This window comes from Zootoca vivipara, chromosome 11 (genome assembly GCF_965207765.1).
Source record: "Zootoca vivipara chromosome 11, rZooViv2.hap1.1, whole genome shotgun sequence".
Taxonomy (NCBI): Eukaryota; Metazoa; Chordata; class Lepidosauria; order Squamata; family Lacertidae; genus Zootoca; species Zootoca vivipara.
In genome coordinates, this window is record NC_142594.1 from 56,479,851 (window position 1) to 56,502,030 (window position 22,180).

At 51.6% G+C, this 22,180-nt stretch overlaps 1 protein-coding gene across 1 annotated transcript in view; it reads left to right on the forward strand.

Annotated features, from left to right (window-relative positions):
• Positions 1–22,180, forward strand: part of PTPN23 (protein tyrosine phosphatase non-receptor type 23) — a 50,729-nt gene that overhangs the window by 24,090 nt on the left and 4,459 nt on the right. The window contains exons 13-23 of the mRNA XM_035129804.3: positions 372–486; positions 3,070–3,135; positions 6,994–7,139; positions 8,381–8,707; positions 9,925–10,079; positions 11,154–11,305; positions 13,823–14,002; positions 14,470–16,822; positions 18,461–18,645; positions 19,527–19,631; positions 21,777–21,915. Coding sequence (XP_034985695.2) covers positions 372–486; positions 3,070–3,135; positions 6,994–7,139; positions 8,381–8,707; positions 9,925–10,079; positions 11,154–11,305; positions 13,823–14,002; positions 14,470–16,822; positions 18,461–18,645; positions 19,527–19,631; positions 21,777–21,915 — 3,923 coding nt within the window. The remainder of the gene's footprint in view (positions 1–371; positions 487–3,069; positions 3,136–6,993; positions 7,140–8,380; positions 8,708–9,924; positions 10,080–11,153; positions 11,306–13,822; positions 14,003–14,469; positions 16,823–18,460; positions 18,646–19,526; positions 19,632–21,776; positions 21,916–22,180) is intronic.

The window sequence follows — 22,180 nt, forward strand, 5'->3', positions numbered from 1 at the left end:
CGGTTCGAATCCCTGTGACAGGCTGAGCTCCCGTTGCTCTGTCCCAGCTCTTGCCAGTCTAGCAATTCAAAAGCACACCAGTGCAAGTAGATAAAATGGGTCCCACTGCGACGGGAAGATAAACAGTGTTTCCGGTCTCTGTCACGGTGTTCTGGTGCGCCAGGAGCTGTTTAGTCATGCTGGCCACATGAGTCAGAAAGCTGTCTGTGGACAAACGCTGGCTCCCTCGCCTGAAAGCAAGATGGGCTCCGCAACCCCATAGTTGCCTTTGACTGGACTTAACCGTCCGGGGATCCTTTACCTTTACCTTTTTAAGGAATCAACTCTCTGTCCTCAAGTGCTTTATTAACCCAATATTACTTCATCCGCAGGCGCACCTCTGGTGAAGGCCCTTCCCGTCAACCCCACTGACCCGGCTGTCACAGGCCCTGACATTTTTGCCAAGCTGGTTCCAATGGCTGCCCATGAGGCGTCCTCACTCTACAGGTGAGCAGCTGCTTTGCATTCTGGGAGGCTGTTTGGGCTGCCACGTTCAGTTGAGAGGGGCGGGCTGCAGGAAAACAGGTGGGGATTAAAGGGTGGAGATGGGAGGCTTGATAATAAGGTCTGCATTTAGCAAAACCAGAAGAAGAAGAAGAAGAAGAAGAAGAAGAAGAAGAAGAAGAAGAAGAAGAAGAAGAAGAAGAAGAAGAAGAAGAAGAAGAAGAAGAAGAAGAAGAAGAAGAAGAAGAAGAAGAAGAAGAAGAAGAAGAAGAAGAAGAAGAAGAAGAAGAAGAAGAAGAAGAAGAAGAAGAAGAAGAAGAAGAAGAAGAAGAAGAAGAAGAAGAAATTATTTCTAGGCGGCTCACAACAGAATATTTAAAACACGATAAAACATCAAACATTAAGAACTTCCCTAAACAGGAAGAGGGTGGGAGTATTGTGGGCCCAGAGTTGACATGTGCCTAGATTTTAACCTCTGGGAGAAACTTTGGAAAAGCGGTCTGAAATTTACTGCATGTTATTCATTGAAAGAGAATTATTTGAAAAGGATCCATAGATGGTATTTAACTAGGTTGGCTAAGATATATAAAACGGAATCAGATATGTGTTGGAAGCATAGCTGCCAAGTTATCCCTTTTTTTAAGGGATTTTCCATTATGCTGAATAGGCTTCCTCGCGAGAAAAGGGAAAACTTGGCAGCTATGGTTGGAAGTATAAAGAAGTGGAGAGAATCTTTTTTCATATGTAGTGGACATGTAAAGAGGTAAAAGTGTATTGGGAAATGATTTATAATGAACTGGAAAAAAAATATTCAAAATTATTTAAAAAACAACAACCCAGAGCCCTTTTTATTGGAAATAAACCAGACAGAAATTCCTAGGTATCAGAAAAGATTATTTATGTATGCAACAACTGAGGCCCATGTTTTGTTAGCCCCCAAATGGAAAGCGAGCGAGGTCCCAACTAAAGAAGAATGGCAACTTACTGTAAGTTGACAGAATATGCAGAACTTTGCAGATTTAACACACAGACTAAGAGAGCAAGAAGAACATTTATTTAAAGAAGGAAAACGTTTATTGAGTACATTACAGTTGAAAACACTGGCAGCATTAAGATAAATTCAACAGAGCAAATGATTTTTGATGGCTGTTAAAGTGGAAAACTGATTTGAATGGTTATAGTAAAACATGCAGGAATGTGTGATATGTAAAATGAACCATGGAAGCAGAAGAAGGGAAGTCATCAGATATTTTGAAGTTTGTAAAATGTTTATTGCGGGAGGCAGTGGAAGACAGGAGTGCCTGGCGTGCTCTGGTCCATGGGGTCACGAAGAGTCAGACGCGACTAAACCACAACAAAAACGTTTATTTTGAAATGTAAAAATGAAAACTTAATAAAAATTATATATATATATATATATATATGTTGATATGTCCCATGATAGGGCATGAGAGACCGTCTTGCTCCTTACATCCCCAGCCAATAATAATAATAATAATAATAATAATTTATTATTTATACCCTGCCCATCTGGCCGGGTTCTCCCGGCCACTCTGGGCGGCTTCCAACAAAACACTAAAATACAGAAATTCATCAAACATTAAAAGCTTCCCTAAACAGGGCTGCCTTAAGATGCCTTCTAAAGGTCTGGTAATTGTTGTTTTCTTTGACCTTTGGTGGGTGGGTGCCACTACCGAGAAGGCCCTCTGCCTGGTTCCCTGTAACGTAGCTGCACTCTGCACTCTGCACTCTGCAGGCGAGGGACCAACTTCAGGTACCAACTCCATCTGGACGTCTGTTCATTACAGTACAATGTAGGAATCAGACCTTTAATGCAGTGGCCCTACCCTGTGGAATCCCCTCCCGAAGAAGAAGAAATAGGCGGCTGCCCATCTGACTGCTACTAAGCTCTGTGTTGTTTTTTCTATGATTTTTATTAAATTTTGTGCCATTTTAGAACATTCACTTAAACAACCTTAAAATACCAATGCCTCCCCCCCTTCTCTTTCCATGGTTCATTTTGCATAACACAAATCCCTGCATATTTTACCTAAACTAAACCATTCAGTATTCCATCATTACACCCATCGGAACTTATTTACGCAGTTGAATTTATCTTAACGCTGCCAGCGTTTTCAAGTGGACACAATTCCCCCCCATATATTCAATAAACATTTTCCAATCTTCTTTAAACATAGGTTCTTCTTGTTCTTTTATTCTATAAGTGCTGGAAATGCAGTGAAGATGAGGGTACGTTCTATCGTATGTGGTGGAGCTGTTAAAGGGTGAAACAGTATTGGGAAATAATTTACAAGGAATTGAAAAACCTGTTTAAAAGTACTTTCCAACAAAACAACAACAACAACAACCCAGAGTCGTTTTTGTTGGGGATAATTCAGACGGAAATCCCCAGGTGTCAAAAAAAGGCTATTTATGTATGCCACTACTGCAGACCGTGTTTTGTTTGCCCCCAAATGGAAAATGAGCGAGGTCCCAACCAAAGAAGAATAGCAACTTAAACTGATGGAATATACGCAGCTTGCAGATCTAACATATATAGAATAAGCCTCTTTGTTTCTCTTGCAGTGAAGAGAAGGCCAAGCTGCTGAGAGAAGTGATGGCCAAGATCGACGCCAAGAATGAAGTCCTGGAGTACGTATTCAAGGCTCCCGGGAAGTTGGGACGGGGGAAGCCACCGTGGAGGGTGGGGCGAGGAGGGCTGCCTCCTTGCTCACGGGTCAAAGGGGTGGTCTCGCCGCATGGCCTCCTGCCTTTCATTCCACCCTGAGATAGCAGCATCCCTGGGGCTTCAGTGTGATTTTCCTCTTCAGCAGCCTTTCTCCATCTCCCCGGCTGTCATTTTGGGCGAGGCTGCTTCCTTCTCCCATTAATGTGAGGTTTCGGCCCATATTTTGCTCCGCTGTGCCGGTAGCTCTCCTGCTGTCTGGTTCCGTCTCGCAACGACACACTTTGATTTAATTTGCTTGAAAATGCATCCACCCCTCCCTCATTTTCCAAACCGAAAAGGGGGGCAGGGTTGTAGGAGCTCGGTCTGGGGAAAGGAAGGCTAAGGACTGGTGCATCTGCCCTTGCACGTTCCATCACATGATGGCTACAGTTCCCAGTGCTTGGCTCATACCTGTGGGTCAGAAAATGAAAGGCACGAATACAGGATGGGAGACACCTGGCTTGAGAGCAGTACATGTGAAAAGGATCTAGGAGTCCTGGTAGACCACAAACTTGACATGAGTCAACAGTGTGATGCAGCAGCTAAAAAAGCCAATGCAATTCTGGGCTGCATCAATAGGAGTATAGTGTCTAGATCAAGGGAAGTAATAGTACCACTGTATTCTGCTCTGGTCAGACCTCACCTGGAGTACTGTGTCCAGTTCTGGGCACCACAGTTCAAGAAGGATACTGACAAGCTGGAACGTGTCCAGAGGAGGGCAACCAAAATGGTCAAAGGCCTGGAAACGATGCCTTATGACAGGGGTGTCAAACTCAAATTCATCGGGGGCCGCATCAGCAGTTTGGTCACCCTCAAAGGGCCGGTTGTGTCTGTAGGACTATGTGTCCACTCTTTATTATCATAAATTATTGTCACTGCATTCAATTATTACTGTTTTTTGTAATAACGTAAGCTCATTCCCGCTCCCACACGGATCACATTCCTGCATCGTGGCGCGTGTGTGGGAGGGGATGTAAACGAGGGAAATTTGAACAAAAGGTGGGGATCGACGGCTTCCGGGGGGGGGGGGCTCAACTAAACCTTCGGCAGGAAGGAGAAAGCCACTGCTGGGATTAAAAACCTGCAGATGGAAAGAGGGCTTCCCTCTCCCGCCCTGCGCACACCCAAACCCCGCTAGGCAGGATGCCACACGCTGCAACCCACCCCATGCTTTGGAGAGGGGCAGGAACATGTGGTGCAGCGCCAACTCCCTGCTTTGCTTTTGCATCCTCCCTCCTCAGCGCCAGAGTCCCTTCCCCTCGCGCTGAGGGAGGGCAGCGGATTTCCCGAGGAGGAAGGCGGCGGCAGCCCCAGCGGACGTGCATCTTCGCCTCAGAGCTGCTCTTCCCCCCACCCGCGCTGTTGTTGTCTTCGCCGCTGCCTCTCCCTACCGGGACTGCAGGCAGAGAAGGCTTGAAAACCTCCCCCCCAAAAAAAATTCCCCTCCCACCTACTCAAACCGCGAGGCGACTCCATCTGGAGCCCTACATCATGAGGGGCTGAGAGGAGGCGGCGGCAGAGCGGGAAGAGCAGGAACCCGTGCCGTCGTTGCCGCCTCCCTCCCGGCCGCCCCCCAGGGAGCAGCTCCGCCGGAACTGAGAAGCCAAAGGGCGGCTTGGGGGTGGGGGGCAGAGCAAAAGCCAGGCACCCTCCCGAGTGTCTATGAGGAGAAAACAGGGGAAGTGGGAATCAAGAGAGCAGCTGTTGCGCTTCGCCTACTTCCCCCTCAGGCTCACTCCGCGTCCCTTTCGCCCGCTCGCTCGCCCCACCTCCCGGATGCAGCCAAGGAGAGGAAGGGAAGCGGCGGGTGGCGGCTCCCCAGTGCCGCCTCACTCGCTCTCGGAGACAACAGCAAAGCCCGCCAAAAAAAAATCCAGCGCTGCTCCGTCCCGGCACAAACTTTGCCGGCGGCGCCTGTAGGGCTTTCCTACCTCCTCGGCGGGCTTCCTTCTCCTCCTCCTGCATCTCACTTCCCCGTCTGGCCGCTGTGCCACCACCTCCCTCAGCCTCATTCGAAATTGAAATTCCCTGGCCAAGGCCGTCAGCACGGCTCCAGCGCCCCGGCCTCCGCCTGCAGCCCCGCCCCCGGTTTTGACCCTCGGCCAATCGCAGGCTCCAGAACTACTGTCAGCGGTTAGTGTCGGCGGCGGCTACGCGGGCCACATGACGAGGTCTGGCGGGCCGGATTAGGCCCCCGGGCCTTGTGTTTGACACCCGTGCCTTATGAGGAACGGCTTAGGGAGCTGGGTATATTTAGCCTGGAGAAGAGAAGGTTAAGGGGTGATATGATAGCCATGTTCAAATATATAAAAGGATGTCATAGAGAGGAGGGAGAAAGGTTGTTTTCTGCTGCTCCAGAGAAGCGGACACGGAGCAATGGATTCAAACTACAGTACAAGAAAGACGATTCCACCTAAACATTAGGAAGAACTTCCTGACAGTAAGAGCTGTTCGGCAGTGGAATTTGCTGCCAAGGAGTGTGGTGGTCTCTCCTCCTTTGGAGGTCTTTAAGCAGAGGCTTGACAGGCATATGTCAAGAATGCTTTGATGGTGTTTCCTGCTTGGCAGGGGGTTGGACTGGATGGCCCTTGTGGTCTCTTCCAACTCTATGATTCTATGGACTGCAAGCGCCCACGGAGGTCGTTTGACCGGCCCCCGAGCCGCCGCCCCAACTGCGCTAAACCAGCGTGGCGCGGGACCGATCCAGCCCAGGCAAGATAAACCTTGCCGCCCCTTGCGGTGGGTATTCCATCGCAAGTAAAAGGTCACACTGTGCTGCTCTGCAAAATTGCTTCGCCCCTTCAGGTGGGAGCCTTCAAGTCTAGTTAAATTACTTTCGTGAAGAGTGAACTGTCCGTTAGGCCAGAGAAAAGGCATTTTTAAATCTCTGGGGGATGCATGTTTGCGGCTAGCATTTGCTTGCCGTTAAAAAAAAATCCTTTAAAAAAATGCTATTTTATCAAACGACTAAATAGACTCTTCCAGCAATTCAACGAAAGAAAAAACAATTGAGCACGGTCAGATGTGACATAAGGAGATGAAAGATATAAAAGACCAATTTTAAAATAAACTTGTACCAAAGAGGCAATGCGTCAGTATTCCAAGACATACACAGCGGATCAAAAAGTCATATACCGTATTGGCCCAAATATAAGCTGCACCTGACTATAAGCTGCACATTTAAAATTGGAGGGGGGTGGGAGAAAAATAAAGAAAAAAAATACCCATATATAAGCTGCTCCATTCCTCCATTCCTTATACCATAAGGTCGCAAATATAAGCCATGCTTTAACTTTTCACTGTCGGAATTCGGGGGGAAAGTGAGACGTATTCAGGCCAATACGGTAATCAAAACAGCACCAGAAGTAGTGCTATTTGGAATTTGCTGGAATTTCCCCTCTGAGAACGCAAAGTTGCTGCGTCAGTTTCTCCGATGTGGCTATAAATAAGGTTTTTAAAAACCAGTTTTGTTATAGCAGGCATCGCCAAACTAAGCCCTCCAGATGTTTTGGGACTGCAATTCCCATCATCCATGACCACTGATCATGTTAGCTAGGGATGATGGGAGTTGTAGTCCCAAAACAGCTAGACGGCTGAGTTCGGGGGTGCCTGTGTTATAGTGTACGTAGAAGCAGCCTCCAGACAAAAGGCAGACCCCTTCCAGGGCTGACCTGCCTGCCAGGAGGGGGCAGACCCACCTGTGCCTTTTGAGGCTCCACCTAGGGATGGGAGCATCCAAGCTCTGCCGTGTGTCCCCTCCTGTCACGCTCCTTTCTTTGTAGACAATTCATGGACTCGTTGCAGCTGGACCCCGAGACGGTCGACAACCTGGACATGTACAACCACATCCCACCGGTCTTGATGGAGAAATGTGCAGCGCTCAGCGTGCGCCCAGAGACCGTGAAAAACCTTGTTCAGTCCATGCAGGGTAAGCGAGGGGTTTATGGGACTGAGGGTGAGGTCTGTATGTGCATGCAAGGGAGAGACCACTCAGGATTTTACCAGTGATGGAGAACTTGTGATGGAGTTGCTGAGGACTAGCTGCTTGCTTAAACTTACATAGTAGTTGACTGGAAGCTTTTATGTTGGAACACGTAGTACAACAATATTATATTGGGAACCTGCAGCCTCTGGGCCATTTCCCCCAAACCATGTCCATCAGCTGACGTTTTTGGCGATGTCAGCCGATGGGTGGAGGACAGGATTAAAATCCTGGTTTGCAAGATTGCACAGCCAAGGCAGCAGGATTTAATCCTTGCTATTCCACTGAGCAGCGATTACAGCTGTGCGCAAAAGCACCCTTTGAAGCAGCTCACAGGCAGGAGTGAGCTGTTTCAAAGAGGCCTTTGCAAAGGCTTTTAAGACAACTCCTGAGCTTCCTTCTTGAGCCTCCAGGGGAGAAGTTGGAAAAGCGCTGCCGAAACGATCAATGGGATTCAGGAACTCCCCTATACAGAAAAGTGGCAATGTTTGGGACTTTTTAGTTCGGAGGAAAGGTGAGAGGTGACGTGATAGCAGTTTATGAATTCAGGCATGGCATGGAGAAAGTGGATAGATAAGTTTATCTCCCTCTCTCATACCACTAAAACTTGTAGACCTTCAGTGAAGGTGAACGTTGGAAGATTTGGGACAGAGAAAAGAAAGGAATTCTTCACACAGAAGCGCAGTTGAACTATGGAACTCCCTGCCACAGGAGGCAGCGACCTACCATTCTAGATGGCTTTAAAAGAGGATGAGGCAAATTCATGGAATGTTGGGCTATCAATAGCTACCAGCAACGATGGAGGCTATGCTCTGCCCCCACAGCAATGCTTCCGAATGCCGTTTCCTGGTAACTGCAGGAGCGGAGAGGGCTCCTGTGTTCGAATCCTGCTTGCTGGTTTCCCACAGGCGTCTTGTTGGCCCCTGTGAGAACAGGATGGTGGACTAGATGGGCTACTGGCCTGACCCAATAGGCTCTTCTGTTCTTCTGTAAGTCTCTACTCCTTGCGGGCTTAAAAAGGAAGCATTGGGAGACTTGGAAAAGGTCCTGTTCCCCCTTCAAGCCTCCGAGTTCAGGGGCTTAAAGTTTGGCGTGTGGGGGGACTTGCAAAGGCGCAAGGGATTTTGACAAATGGCCAGCCCCGCCAATCGTGTGACATCTCAAAATCTCTTCCTCTGCTCCTCCAGTGCTCTCTGGCGTTTTCACAGACGTCGAAGCATCTCTGAAGGAGATCAAGGACCTTCTGGACGAGGACGAGGCCCAGGAGCAGAAGCTGCAGGAGGCGCTGGGGGGGAAGCTGCCCCCGCAGCAGGGCTCCCCTCCCACCCCACCCTCCTCCGGGCTGGCGGAAGTGGCCAAGGAGTGGGGCAAGTACATGGAGGTGCACGAGAAGGCCAGCTTCACCAACACCGAGCTCCACAAGGCCATGAACCTGCACATCAGCAACCTGCGGCTGCTCAGCGGGCCCCTGGAGCAAGTGAGGGCCGCCCTGCCCACCCCCAGCCTGACGGAAGGTGAGGAGGGCAAGGAAGGCGTTGCCGCCGTCTCTTCTCTGTTATGGCTTCCTGCCCCTTGAGCCCACAGATGCCGCAAATCGTGGATTCTTTAGCTGCGGTTCCTGCACTGCAGGGGGTTGGACTGGATGGTCCTTGGGGGTCCCAACTCTACAATTCTGTGATTCTACACTCTCTGAAATAGGGTGGAATCTCCTGCTGCATTCCCCTCTGCTGCTAAGCAGAGCTATATATAGACCATTATTACATATATGTCCTGCCTTTCCTCCAGGGAGTTCAAGGTGGGGTGTGCAATTCTCCATTTTATCCTCACAACCACAATAACATAATAATAATAATAATAATAATAATAATAATAATAATAATAATAATAATAATTATTATTATTATTATTAATATGCTGCCCATCTGAATTGACTGCCCCAGGCACTCTGGGCTGCTTCCAGCAAAATAGAAAAATACAATAAAACATCGGGCATTAAAAAAACTCCCAATACAGCGCTGCATTCAGATGTTTTCTAAATGTCAGATGTTCATTTCCCTAACATCTGATGGGAGGGCATTCCACAGGGAGGGTGCCACCACCGAGAAGGCCCTCTGCCTGGTTCCCTGTCACATTGCTTCTCGCAGTCAGGGAACCCTCTGAAGTGAACCTTAGTGTTCGGGCTGAGCGATGGTGGTGGAGACACTCCTTCAGGTCTACAGGGCCAAGGCCAACCAGCGAGCTTCATGGCAGCTTTGGGGTGATGTTTCAGGATCCGCAGAGACTGATTTCTAGAGCAGTTGCCTTCAGCCGTTTCAGATCCAGGATCCTCCTACAACCCAAACACACATTTGGGGGGAACCTGCTTCTTAAAGTTTCTCTCTCTCTCTCTTTACCCTGATGATAGGGCTGCTGTTGGCCCACACCTGAGATCAGGTTGCCACTCAGTCGTGGGTCCCAGCTCACCGGTTGTAGGCCGTTGGATTCCGGGGCTACCCTTTCGGTAGAAGGAATTATTCAACGTCTGTTTTAAAAAATGCAGACCAGAGTATGGGAAGAGGGTCCACTTTGTGTAATCTAGGTAGATGGCAGAATTAATCCTGGTGCAGGAATTGAAATCCTGAACCTTAAAAAAAATAACAAAATAAAACCAGTCTTTGCCCAACCTGCTGCCCTGGAGATGTCACTTGGACTACAACTCCCATCAGCCCCTGTCTGCCTCTTTCCTCCCTAGACGACCAGCAGGCAATGCAGACCTTGAAGAGGATCCTGGCCAAAGTGCAGGAGATGAAGGACCAGCGGGTCTCCCTGGAGCAGCAGCTGCGCGAGATGATCCAGAAGGACGACATCACCACTTCGCTGGTGACGACGGACCGGTCTGAGATGAAGGTGGGCAGCTGAGAGGGAGGGAGGCAGGGTGCCCGGTCGGCCGTTCTGCACCACCATCGCCACCCAATTCCTCCTGAAGCTGATGGGAAAGGGAATCGCAAGAACATGTTAGAACATGTTGTTGTTGTTTATGTTAGAACATAGAATCATAGAGTTGGAAGAGACCACAAGGGCCATCCAGTCCAACCCCCTGCCAAGCAGGAAACACCATCAAAGCATTCCTGACAGATGGCTGTCAAGACCTCCAAAGAAGGAGACTCCACCACACTCCTTGGTAGCAAATTCCACTGCTGAACAGCTCTTACTGTCAGGAAGTTTACAGTGAAATTAAATATCAGCAAACAGAAATGAAACAGAAATTCACTTGTAACAATTACAACAAATAATTACTAAAATATAACCAGTAGAAATAACAGCAAGTCACAATGCATAAAATGCCAAAATGCATACAAAACCATGTAAAAGGATTAAGTTGAGAAACAAAGACAGACAACTTCTAGAATTATTATTGTTATCATTATTATTATTATTATTATTATTATTATTATTATTATTTAAACCCTTCTCTCATCCCAGCAGCCTCTCTTCTCTCTTCCCGGCTGCTTCTAGTCGGGGGTCTAGGAATGGCTCCTTGGGCTGGAGAGTGGAGCAAGTCAGGCAGAAAAATCCATGGCCAGCCCAAAGTCTCTCTCCCCTCACAGTTCTTCCTCTGGAAACAGTTTCCTTATGAATATGGATGATAAATTTGCAGTGCAGACACAGGTCCTTCCATTGGTCCACCTAGCTTAGTACTGTGTCCACACTGACTGTCTAGGAAATCAGGCAGGGGTTTCTCCCAGCCTTACCTGGGATTGAACCCAGGACCACCTGCTGGCCAGGCAGACCCTCTTCCACCGAGCTGTGGCCCTTTCTCCGCACCTCAGATAACCCAAAGGCCTAAAAGATGCTCTGGTATGCATTTCACGCGCCCCACTGGCCTCAACCAATTCCCAGAATCCCCTTCTCCTTCCTCCCCTCCTCTCCTCCCCAGCCTATCGTAGCTTTGCCTTGACTTCTCCTCTTGTCTCTCTCCAGAAACTCTTTGAGGAGCAGCTGAAGAAGTACGACCAGATCAAGGTCTACCTGGAACAGAACTTGACCGCCCAGGAGAATATCCTCAAAGCCCTGACGGACGCCAACGTCAAGTATGCGGCCGTGCGCAAGGTCCTGGCAGAGGTGGAACACAAGTGAGTGGCCGGGGGGAGGAGAAGCGGTTTTTGGATTTCTTAGCAGCCTGGCAAAAGGTTGATGCGCTGCCAGCTAGAAGCCAGCAGGGGGCAGCAGCTACCGTAGAGATTATTGATGCAATGAGAACGGTGGGTTAAATTGCACAATGCTTAGGCTCCTGTCTTGAGAGCGCGTGCGTGCGTGCGCACACACACACACACCTGGGTGTTCACAGGAAAGGGTGCCAGGTGCACTGGGTTACCATAGCAATACCCGTGAGGTCAAGTGTCTGAATTGCCGAGTTATCCAGCCTCCCAAGTGGTTCAAGAATGTAGAGACAGGTAGAATAGTCTCTAGGGCATTGTTTTCGTTATGCGATGGTTGTGTCCTGTCCAGTTTGCCGCCAGGGTCTGACTCTGAATCTGCAAGAGTCAGGGGAATGGGCTGTTCTTTGCAGCAGCGTTAGCTAGTGCGGAAATAGTGTCAGTGGATCTCCCTGTGCGCAAGTATCTACGTTACGAGACCAGAAGAACGGTATATAGTAGGCTGTAGTGTTTTGTCTTCGTTATCTGGGGGATGACAAACACGTTGCAACTTGAAACTCTGAACTACTTGGGAGAGGACTTTCCCCCTTAACTGTGGACTCTGGAAGAAGCTGTTCTTCTAAGAGCAGGAAATCTCCGAAGGCTCTGCTGGGGCTCCGCGTACTCTGCTGATATATCAACGGTGGTGAACTTCTAACTGACTCCCAAAAGTCCCCAGCAGGGATGTGATCCGGGATTGAACCGGGGGCTTTCTGCTTGCAAGGCAGATTCTCTCCCCCCGGGCCAGGGCCCTGGCAAAGAGGCAAGCTGTCTTCGAGACTCGAGGTTGAAAAATGGCCAGCCACTGATAGACCCGTGAGTTTGCCCAGTTCCCTTCTCACGCCTCCACCAACCAGGTCAGGTGCCAGCCCCTGGAAAGGAAGGCAAAGGGGTCCCTTCTCCAGAAAGGGGCATGATGTTGCACAGCGGTTCTCAAAGGGTGTGGCAGTAGAGAATGGCAAGTGTGGCGGGGTAGATTCAAGGACAACTAGGCATTTAAACATTTCAGTGTAGTACAGTAGAGTATCAAAGTATTTTGATTTGATTTGATTTGCAGAATATGGATAGATACCTTTTTGAAATGAGAGTAGCAAATGATACTGAGGACAATCCTGGTTGTGTTCTCCAATTTATTTCTTATCAATAAAAAATAAATCAAATTTTTATTCTGAAAGTGTGGTCCGGAGAAAAATGTTTGAGGACAACTGCTGTCGTGACGTAAGAGTGGTGGACTATGACCCTGGGAGACCAGGGTTCGAATCCTCCCACTCGGCCACGAAGCTCGTTGGGTGACCTTGATGGGCAGCCAGCATCTATCGGCCTAACCTGCGTAAAATGGGGGGGGGGACACCATATAAATCACCTTGAGTTCATTGGAGGAACATGTGGTATGTGAAAACAAACAAGATTAATTTTAACAAGGAGAAATGTAAAGTACTACACTTGGGCAAAAAAATAATGAAAGGCACAAATACAGGATGGGTGACGCCTGGCTTGAGAGCAGTACATGTGAAAAGGATCTAGGAGTCTTGGTAGACCATAAACTTGACATGACTCAACAGTGTGATGCAGCAGCTAAAAAAGCCAATGCAATTCTGGGCTGCATCAATAGTATAGGATCTAGATCAAGGGAAGTAATAGTACCACTGTATTCTGCTCTGGTCAGACCTCACCTGGAGTACTGTGTCCAGTTCTGGGCACCACAGTTCAAGAAGGATATTGAAAAGCTGGAACGTGTCCAGAGGAGGGCAACCAAAATGGTCAAAGGCCTGGAAACGATGCCTTATGAGGAACAGCTTAGGGAGCTGGGTATGTTTAGCCTGGAGAAGAGAAGGTTAAGGGGTGATATGATAACCATGTTCAAATATATAAAAGGATGTCATATAGAGGAGGGAGAAAGGTTGTTTTCTGCTGCTCCAGAGAAGTGGACACAGAGCAATGGATTCAAACCACAAGAAAGAAGATTCCACCTAAACATTAGGAAGAATTTCCTGACAGTAAGAGCTGTTCGGCAGTGGAATTTGCTGCCTAGGAGTGTGGTGGAGTCTCCTTCTTTGGAGGTCTCTAAGCAGAGGCTTGACAGGCAGATGTCAGGAATGCTTTGATGGTGTTTCCTACTTGGCAGGGGGTTGGACTGGATGGCCCTTGTGGTCTCTTCCAACTCTATGATTCTATGAATGTAAATGTAAATAAATAAATGGGGGCTTGACCAGAGTTTGGGAATCCCCTTTCTCCTGGGCTGCACACTTTAGGTTTGTTCACTCCACCCGGGTACAAACCAGGTACAAGCGTCTGTGTGAAGGGGTGTACACTTGTCGATTGGTACAGCTCAGCCCTTGTGCCCAGGCATGTGTGAATGCCTCTCCTGGCTCTGTGCGCTTTCCAGGTGGTCCTGCAAATACCCCTCTTCCTAATCCTAAACCTTCTTTCCTGCCTCCCCGCCCCGCCCCCCAGGTGGAACACATCTTTGCAGACCCTGGTGGCTTCCTATGAGGCTTACGAGGACCTGATGAAGAAATCCCAGGAAGGGAAAGATTTCTACGCCGACTTGGAGAGCAAAGTGGCCAAACTGCTGGAGAAATCCCGGGCTGCCTGCAAGGGAGCTGAGGTGGCCAGGCAGCAGCTCCTGGAGAGGTAAGGTGGCTTGGCTCTGGGTGCAAGTGGGTCTGTGAGAGCTCAGATTTCTGCTCTGTTTTTCCACAACGGCCCTAAAACTGGCTTACAACAGCAACATAAGAGGATATGAGCTAGGAGCCATTGTTAGCCTTCTCCTCTGTGAATTTGTCCCTTCCTCCTTTAAAGCCATCCAGGTTGGTGGCCATTGCTGCCTCCTGTGGGAGGGAGTTCCAAAGTTTAACTGCCAACTGTAAAATGTGATGTTAAAACAGTAAAACGGGGGTAATCCGGGTTGATGGGAATTATATTCCAACAATATCCAGAGACACAAGATTGAGAAAGGCTGGTTTAGGTGATGATCAGAACACCAGGTTTTTAAGATATATATGCAAACACCTGGGGTTTTAGGGACCCTCTGGGGGCCAGGGGGTGCTTGGGAGTGGGTGCCCACCTCACGTGGCTTCTCTGTGCCCTTGCCTTGGCAGGGAACTGAAGAAGAGACCTCCTGCCAGGCCCACCACCGCCAAGCCGGCGCTCCAGAAGAAGGCCTCCGACCTCGAGCCGCCCGACCCCCTGCCCCTCGGCTCCCTCTCCCTGGCCGACCTCCCGGAGGAGCTCCGCAGCCTGCCCCCCGAAGTGCTGGGGGCTCACCTGGCGCAGCTGCCGCCAGATGCCTTGGCCGCCCTTGGTCTGGACCCTGCCTTCCCCCACGCTGGCCTGAGAGCAGCCCCTGGCCATGAAGCCTTTCCTGCCCCCCAGCCGGGCCAGGCCAGGCTTCCCTTCGGCCCGGGCCAGAACGTGGCCCGGGGTGCCCCCCACAGGCACTACCCACCACCCAGAGTCCCGGCCAGCTCCGCGCAAGCCCCTTATCCCCCGGCCTCCCACCAGATGCCGCCTTCTGCCCCCCAGGCAGCCCCACCGCCTATGAGCTCCGCCCCCTCCTCAGTCTCCAACCCCCAGGCCTACCCACCCAGTGGCAGTGTCATGCGGGGCCCAGCTGCGCAGCCCCCCTACCCTGGGCCCCCCCTGCCCCCGCAGCACACCTCCCCGCAGCACCTCCCCATGCCCTTCTCCGCTCCCCCAGGGGGCATGGTTTACGGCATGGGGCAGCTGGCCCCCAACAGCGGGGCATTCCCGGCCAGCCACTCCGCCCCTCTGGCAGTCCGGCCCCCCGCTCCGTCCCCCCACCAGTACGGCGTCGGCAGCTTCCCCCAGCACGCGCCGGGGGTCCGGCCGGCCACCACCACCGTCGACAGCATCCAGGCCCCCATCTCGAGCTGTGCCGCCCCCAGGGGCGTGGCCGGGCCGCTCCCCCAGTGGGCAGGGCCTCCTCCTCCTCCTCAGGGTGGCTTCGCAGGACCTCAAGGGACACCGAACGCCCCGTTCCCGTACCCCCAGCCTTGTGGGCCACCCTTCATGCAACAGGCCCTGCCGCCTTACTCCTCTGCTCAGCCTCCGCAGGCCTTCTCCTCCCACGGGCCCCTCCAGCCCCCAATGGACAGGCAGGTCCGCCCCCAGCCCCTTGGTCTGCCCCCCCAGCAGTACACACCCCAGTTCCTGGCCCAGGTCCAAGGGCCCCAGGTCCAAGGGCCCCAGCAGCCGCCCTTCCAGCACCCCTTCCCGGCTCAGGTCTGCGCCCCGCAAGCCGTCCTCAGGCAGGTCCCCCCACACCCGCCCGGCCATCCCGTCCAACTGGGAGCCCAACACTATCAGCTTGGGCCGGCCCATGACAAGCTGCCCCTGGGCCACGCCTTGCCTCCCCACTCCCTGACCTACCCCACGGCTGTTTCCCATGGCCCCAACATTTCCATGGGCATGATGGGGCCTGAGCAGCAGCAGCAGCAGCTGCCCCTTCGCCCGTCGCTCACTTCCATCCAGCCCTTGCCTGCCAGATCGCCAGCCCAGGTCGCCTTTGGTGCCAGCCCGGCACCCCGGCCCCTTGGCCCTGGGGTCCCCCAGATCCCTCCGGGTGCCCCTATGCCCCACGGAGGGCAGCCCCAGCCCGTCAGCCAGGCCCTCCCTCACCACGTCCCTCCCGCACCCAGCCCTGCCCTGGCGCAGATGCCTGGCGCCGTAGTGGTGCAGGGGGCTGCCTTGCCCTCCCCGGCGCCCTCCCCGCAGCCTTCCCTGACCCTGCCGGCTCCATCTCTCCTGCCCCCCTCGGGGCATCTCCCGCAGCTGCCCCCATCCTCTCTGGCGCCCGGCGGGGCCGCCCCACTGGCGCAGGGCCCCTCCGAGGCCTCCCGCTTCCCCCGGCAGAACTCGTCCACCGACGACCTCCTGTCCTCCAGCCCCGAGAGCCAGCACGGGGGTGCCAAGGCCTCGGTGGGGCAGCCCCTCCTGCAGCCCACCAAGGCCGACGCCAAGGATGGGCTGAAGCCCAAGGCCGTGCAGCTGATCGAGAAGGACCCCTACGAGAAGCCCGAGCACATCCGCCGGCTCCTGTCGGAGCTGGAGCGCTTCCAGGACGTGGTGGCCGGCCTCGAGAAGCCGGCCCCTTCCCCGGGGAGCGCCAACGAGCTGGACGGCATCTGGAAGGAGCTGCAGGACGCCCAGGAGAAAGACGCCCGCCAGCTCTCCATCGCCATCGCCCGCTGCTACTCCATGAAGAACCGCCACCAGGACATCATGCCCTACGACAAGAACCGCATCATCCTGCAGTCGGGCAAGGACGACTACATCAACGCCAGCCGCATCGAAGACCTCTCCTCCTACTGCCCCGCCATCATCGCCACGCAGGCCCCCCTGGTGGGCACAGCCTCCGACTTCTGGCTCATGATCTACGAACAGAAAGTGTCCGTCGTCGTCATGCTGGTTTCCGAGCAGGAGATCGAGAAAGTAAGGAGCAAGGAGTCAAAGTCGAGTTTAGTTTCACTCTGGTTTAAACAGACTTCCTCAGGTTTTAGGGACAACTCAGGTGGTCTTGTCTGCTTCATTGGGGTCATGTTGAGGGCGATTTCCTCCCCCCAATGGATTGCAGTCAGATCTCCGCAGATGTTACCTGCCCCTTTATGTTCTTTCCTGCCCAACCCTGAGGACCAGCAACTTGCTGTGTTTTTTTGTTTTTTGTTTTATGCAACCTGAGAGTCTCCGGCTTCTGACCCTGTGCATCAGATCCTGTGATTGCAGCTTGGGGGAAAGGAGAGAGTGAGACACTCAAATGCTTTATTCTCCTCTAAAGGGACCCAGGTGGCGCTGTGGTTAAACCACTGAGCCTAGGGCTTGCTGATCAGAAGGTTGGCGGTTCGAATCCCTGTGACGGGGTGAGCTCCCATTGCTCGGTCCCAGCTCCTGCCAACCTAGCAGTTCGAAAGCACGTCAAAATGCAAGTAGATAAATAGGAACCGCTACAGCGGGAAGGTAAACGGCGTTTCCATGTGCTGCTCTGGTTTGCCAGAAGCGGCTTTTTCATGCTGGCCACATGACCTGGAAGCTATACGCCGGCTCCCTCGGCCTATAGAGCGAGATGAGCGCGCAACCCCAGAGTCGGTCACGACTGGATCTAATGGTCAGGGGTCCCTTTACCCTTTACCTCTAATGTAATGTGTATTGCATATGGACTGCAAGAAAAAAGTGACTTGCGTTCCCAAGGAGGCATATGCTTAGAATTTGCCAACCAGCTCAGGCTTCATCATCAAAGCCTTATGGGAATAAACTTAAATTCCTAAATAGAATACCACAGGTGTTTGCGTCATGCTAAGCCATAGTTTAGTATGATATAAATTAAACCACAGTTGGCCTGGAGACACACACACAGCTGGAAGAATTTGAGACGTTTCCGCTTTTGCTTAACTGCAGTTCATTGAATGTAAATACGTTGTAGTTTTAGGTTGTGAGCCTTGAGATCTACAGGTGTAGGGTGGTATACAAATTTAATAAATGAAATAAATGTCGCTACCCCATGACCCCAACAGCAGGATCCTAGAGCATGGCTTACCATGGTCCAGGCTACCCCTGCCTAGGAGGAGCCATTGCTGGAGGTGGGAAAAGAGCAATCTCTAGCCTAGGGGTTCCCAAAGTGGGCCATGCTGCCCCCCTGGTGGGAATTTACCAGGGGAGGGGTGTAAAACGACCTTCGAACAGCTGCTGTCCCAGGATCAAGTTCATTCAGGTTTTCTGAAATAGTTTTAATCAGATTTTGAATATATGTGCAATTAATTTTTACCGTTTCGAATTGTGTCGTGTTATCTTCCTTAGTGGGGTCGGGCAAAACTGCTATTCTGAACTTTCGTAGCTGAGGGCAGGCAGATGAGTTCATGGAACCAAGAACCAAAAAGTTTGGGGAGCTGAAGTTGTTTTCTCTTAACCGATGGCAGCTCCCCAGGATCTCAGGCTTGCAGGGGGGGGGAGGCCCTTTCCCCTCCCCTGCTGCCTTCTAACCATGGGAGGCAAGGCCAAAATGGTGGCACTGGAAGCGCTCTGCCTTGCTCCTCCTTTTCTCCTCCCGACATCCCCCCATTTCTCTCTGTCCTGCAGCAAAAGGTTGTCCGCTACTTCCCCACGGAGCGGGGCCAGCCCATGGTCCACGGCCTCCTCACCCTGGTCCTCACCAGCGTCAAGGCCACCCCGACGCACGTGGAGCGCATGATCACGCTGCAGTTCCGAGACCAGAGCTTGAAGCGCACCGTCATCCACCTGCAGTTCTCCTCCTGGCCGGAGCTGTATGTGACTTTTGTCCCACACCAGGAGGGCAGTGGGGAGAGGCTGGTGATGAGGGGTGTGGCCTGGCTGTGCCTCGCTTGCCTGGCCCAGCTAGAGCTGTGCTTCTCAAACTTGGGTCGCCAGCTGTTGTCGGACTACAACCCCCATCATCCCTGGCTAGCAGGGCCAGGGATGATGGGAGTTGTAGTGCAACAGTGTCACGGACTGGTTGGACACAGGGGTGGTGGTGGAAGGAACGGAACCAGCTGGGGAGGCTCAGAGCCTAGAGAGTGGTGGTGGGACAACAATGAGTGGTCAGTGTCAAAAGCTGAAGAGGTGGTAACAGGGCACCTGTGGTAGAGAGAAGTCCAGAATTGGAGCCGAAGCTGAAGCAGGAGAGAGGCCAAGAGCCAGAAATGAGTCAGGCTGGTGAAGAGTCATGGGTGTCTCCCACTTCTGCTGTGACAAGCTCCCCTTCTCTGCTTGTCCCCCAGGACCAGGGGAGGTATGAAGCGGGAGGAGCAAAGGCATAGTCTCAGATTGCTTTGGGAAAGCCCTGGAGAGCAGGAGATTTCGGCAGCTGTGTTGCGGTGGGGATTTTCCGTCTCCCCAACTGCGGAGATGAGTTGCTGTACTCATTAGGCCTGGTGCTCCTGTGCAGATCCTGTTTTTGCTAATAAAGAGTTAACTCCAACTTGCACAGTGTGATTTACTGCTGGCTCTCTCCTGCAAACGACAGCCAGCGACCCAAGTTTGAGAAAGACTGAACTAGAGGAACAGGGATCATCCAGGAGAGTGGCAGTGGAGCTGGCATGCGGCAGCAAAATCATTTTTGCAAAGATGCTTGCTTCATTATTATTATTTTTCTCTTTCTCTCCCTCCTTCCCCTTCCTTACTTCAGTGGCCTCCCGGACAGCAAAGGGGACCTGCTCCGCTTCATTCAGGAGGTGCACAGCCATTACCTCCACCAGCGGCCGCTCCACACCCCCATCGTCGTCCATTGCAGGTGAGTAAAGCCAGACTTGGAAAGCAGCTTCTCCCAGCAGGGAGTGCGGAGGACTCGGAGCCTCACAGTGTGTCAGACCAATAACCTGTCGAGCCCAAAGGTGACAGCTGTGGGCCCCTCTGCCACACTGGCTTAGTTGTCAGTGGCTGTGTGCTGTTGCCTGTGCCCTGGCACCTGATATTTGTAGCCGGAATGCCTCGAAAAGCAGTATCGAAAAGGATATTGTAGGGTTGGAAGAGGTTCAGAAAAGGGCGAGCAAAATGATCAAGGGGATAGAGGAACAATTGCAGCGCTTGGGACTTTCTAGAGCAGTGATGGGCAACCTTTTGAGCTTGGTGTGTCAAAATTTGCCAAAAAACCGAGCATAACTCGGGTGGTGTGTCACTTCGAGAAAAAACCATAATTTCACGATATTTATAGTTTAAATAACAAAAATGTATAATTGTAATATATAACTGTATTTAATAAACCAAAAACTAATTATTTAACCAAACCAAAAAACCCTTATTTATCACAAAGTGCCCAGAGTTGTTGAGCTTTTTGGGGGAGATCTGCTGACCAAAGTTTTGGAGGGTTTTTTGGGGGGTGCAAAAGTTGCTTTGCTTTTGGGGGGGTGCCCCAAAGCTGCTGCACTTTTTTGGGGGGGAAGAGAACAGAAATAAATGAAGAATAATACCTTCGCTAGAACTAACACTCAGCATCGACATACTCTGCCAAAGCGCCAAAAAACCCCAGCACAGAACGGGTTAAAAAATGAATGCTGTTACACCCATTCATAGTCTGCCAAAGCGCCAGAAAAAAACAGCACAGAAAGGGTTAAAAAACCAATCTCTGGCTACCAGCAGTAACAATAGAAAAGGATCCGGGTTTTAAAAGCGGAGACAAGCTGTAGCGGAACAAATGGGGGGGGGGACAACAACAACAGCGTGAATGGGCCGTTGGGGCGCGTGCCAGCAGTGAGGGCTCTGTGTGTCACTGTTCTAGAGGAAAGGCAAGTAAGAGGCAGCATGATAAGACGTTTGTAAAATTATGCTCTGCATGGAGAAAGTCAAGAGCTTCTCAAACTTGGGTCTGTAGCTGTTGTTGGACTACAACTCCCATCATCCATAGCTAGCAGGACCAGTGGTCAGGGATGATGGGAACTGTAGTCCAGAAACAGCTGGAGACCCAAATTTGGGGAACCCGGGGATAGAGGGAAGTTTTTCTCCCTTTCTTGTAACTTAAGAACTCATGGACATTCAGTGAAGCTGAATATTGGAAGATTCAGGACAGAGAAAATGAAGTCCTCCTTCAAACAGCACAGGCTTAAAATGTGGAACTCCCCCCCCCCCCCGCCACAGGAGGCAGCAATGGCCACCAACTTGGATGGCTTTAAAAGAGGATTAGACCAGCGTTTCTCAACCGCTGTTCCGCGGCACACTAGTGTGCCACGAGACGCTGGCTGGTGTGCCGCGACGTGCGGCAACGAGAAGAGCGATTTGCATTGTTACACAACACTGACCCGCCGGAAAGCAATATTTCTCCTCCTCTTTCCCAAAGCTCAGTGCAAACGAGCCTGGCGGCCGCCAATCCACAGCACTGACCCGCCGGAAAGCAATATTTGGCAAGTGTTTCTTACAGTCATAATTATAATATAGGGTGGCACAGAGTTAAATTTTTTAACTTTTTTAATGGTGGTGTGCCTCGTGATTTTTTTCACGGAACAAGTGTGCCGTGGCCCAAAAAAGGTTGTGAAACACTGGATTAGACAAATTCATGGAGGAGGAGAGAGCTATCGATGGCTACTAGCCATGTTGACTCTGCTTTGCCGCCTATGCATCTGAATACCAGGTGCTGGAAGTTGCAGGAGGGAAGAGGGCTTGTGCTTGAATCCAGCTTGCAGGTTAGGTTCTTAAATATGAATTGTCCCAGCCTCCTCCTCCATGAACACATCTGAACCCCTTAAAAATGCTCTGCGGAGTTTTTGAAGGCAAATTCATTATGTGAAGGCCCATCATGGGTAGGAATCTTTGAACTGTAGAGTTGGAAGGGACCCCAAAGCCTACGCCCCCCCACCCCCCCACCATGTAGGAATCACAGCTAAGGAGGGAAGTTGCGAGTGCCCCCCTCCAGCAGAACCTTGTTCATCTTGTGCGTCCCCCACAGCTCTGGCGTGGGCCGAACCGGCGCCTTCTGCCTCTTGTATGCCGCCATGCAGGAAGTGGAGGCCGGCAACAGCATCCCAGACTTGCCCCAGCTGGTGAAGAAGATCCGCCAGCAGAGGAAGCACATGCTGCAGGAGAAGGTACGGGGCTGGGGTGCGGGTGGAGCTGCCGTGGGTGACATGCATGAGCCTTGGGTCACCTAAAAGACCTTGGCTGGGTGCTAAGATCCTTGGGTGTGTACCTTGTCCTGGCCGCATCGACATTTGAGGCCCGGTTGCTTGGTTACACGAGAGGAAGCCTTTTCTGTGGCCATTCCCATATTGGCAATTCCCTCCCAAGAGAGGTCTGACTGGCTCCCTCCTTGTGATCTTTTCCCAGTAAGTTTAAGACGTCCCTATTTAGACA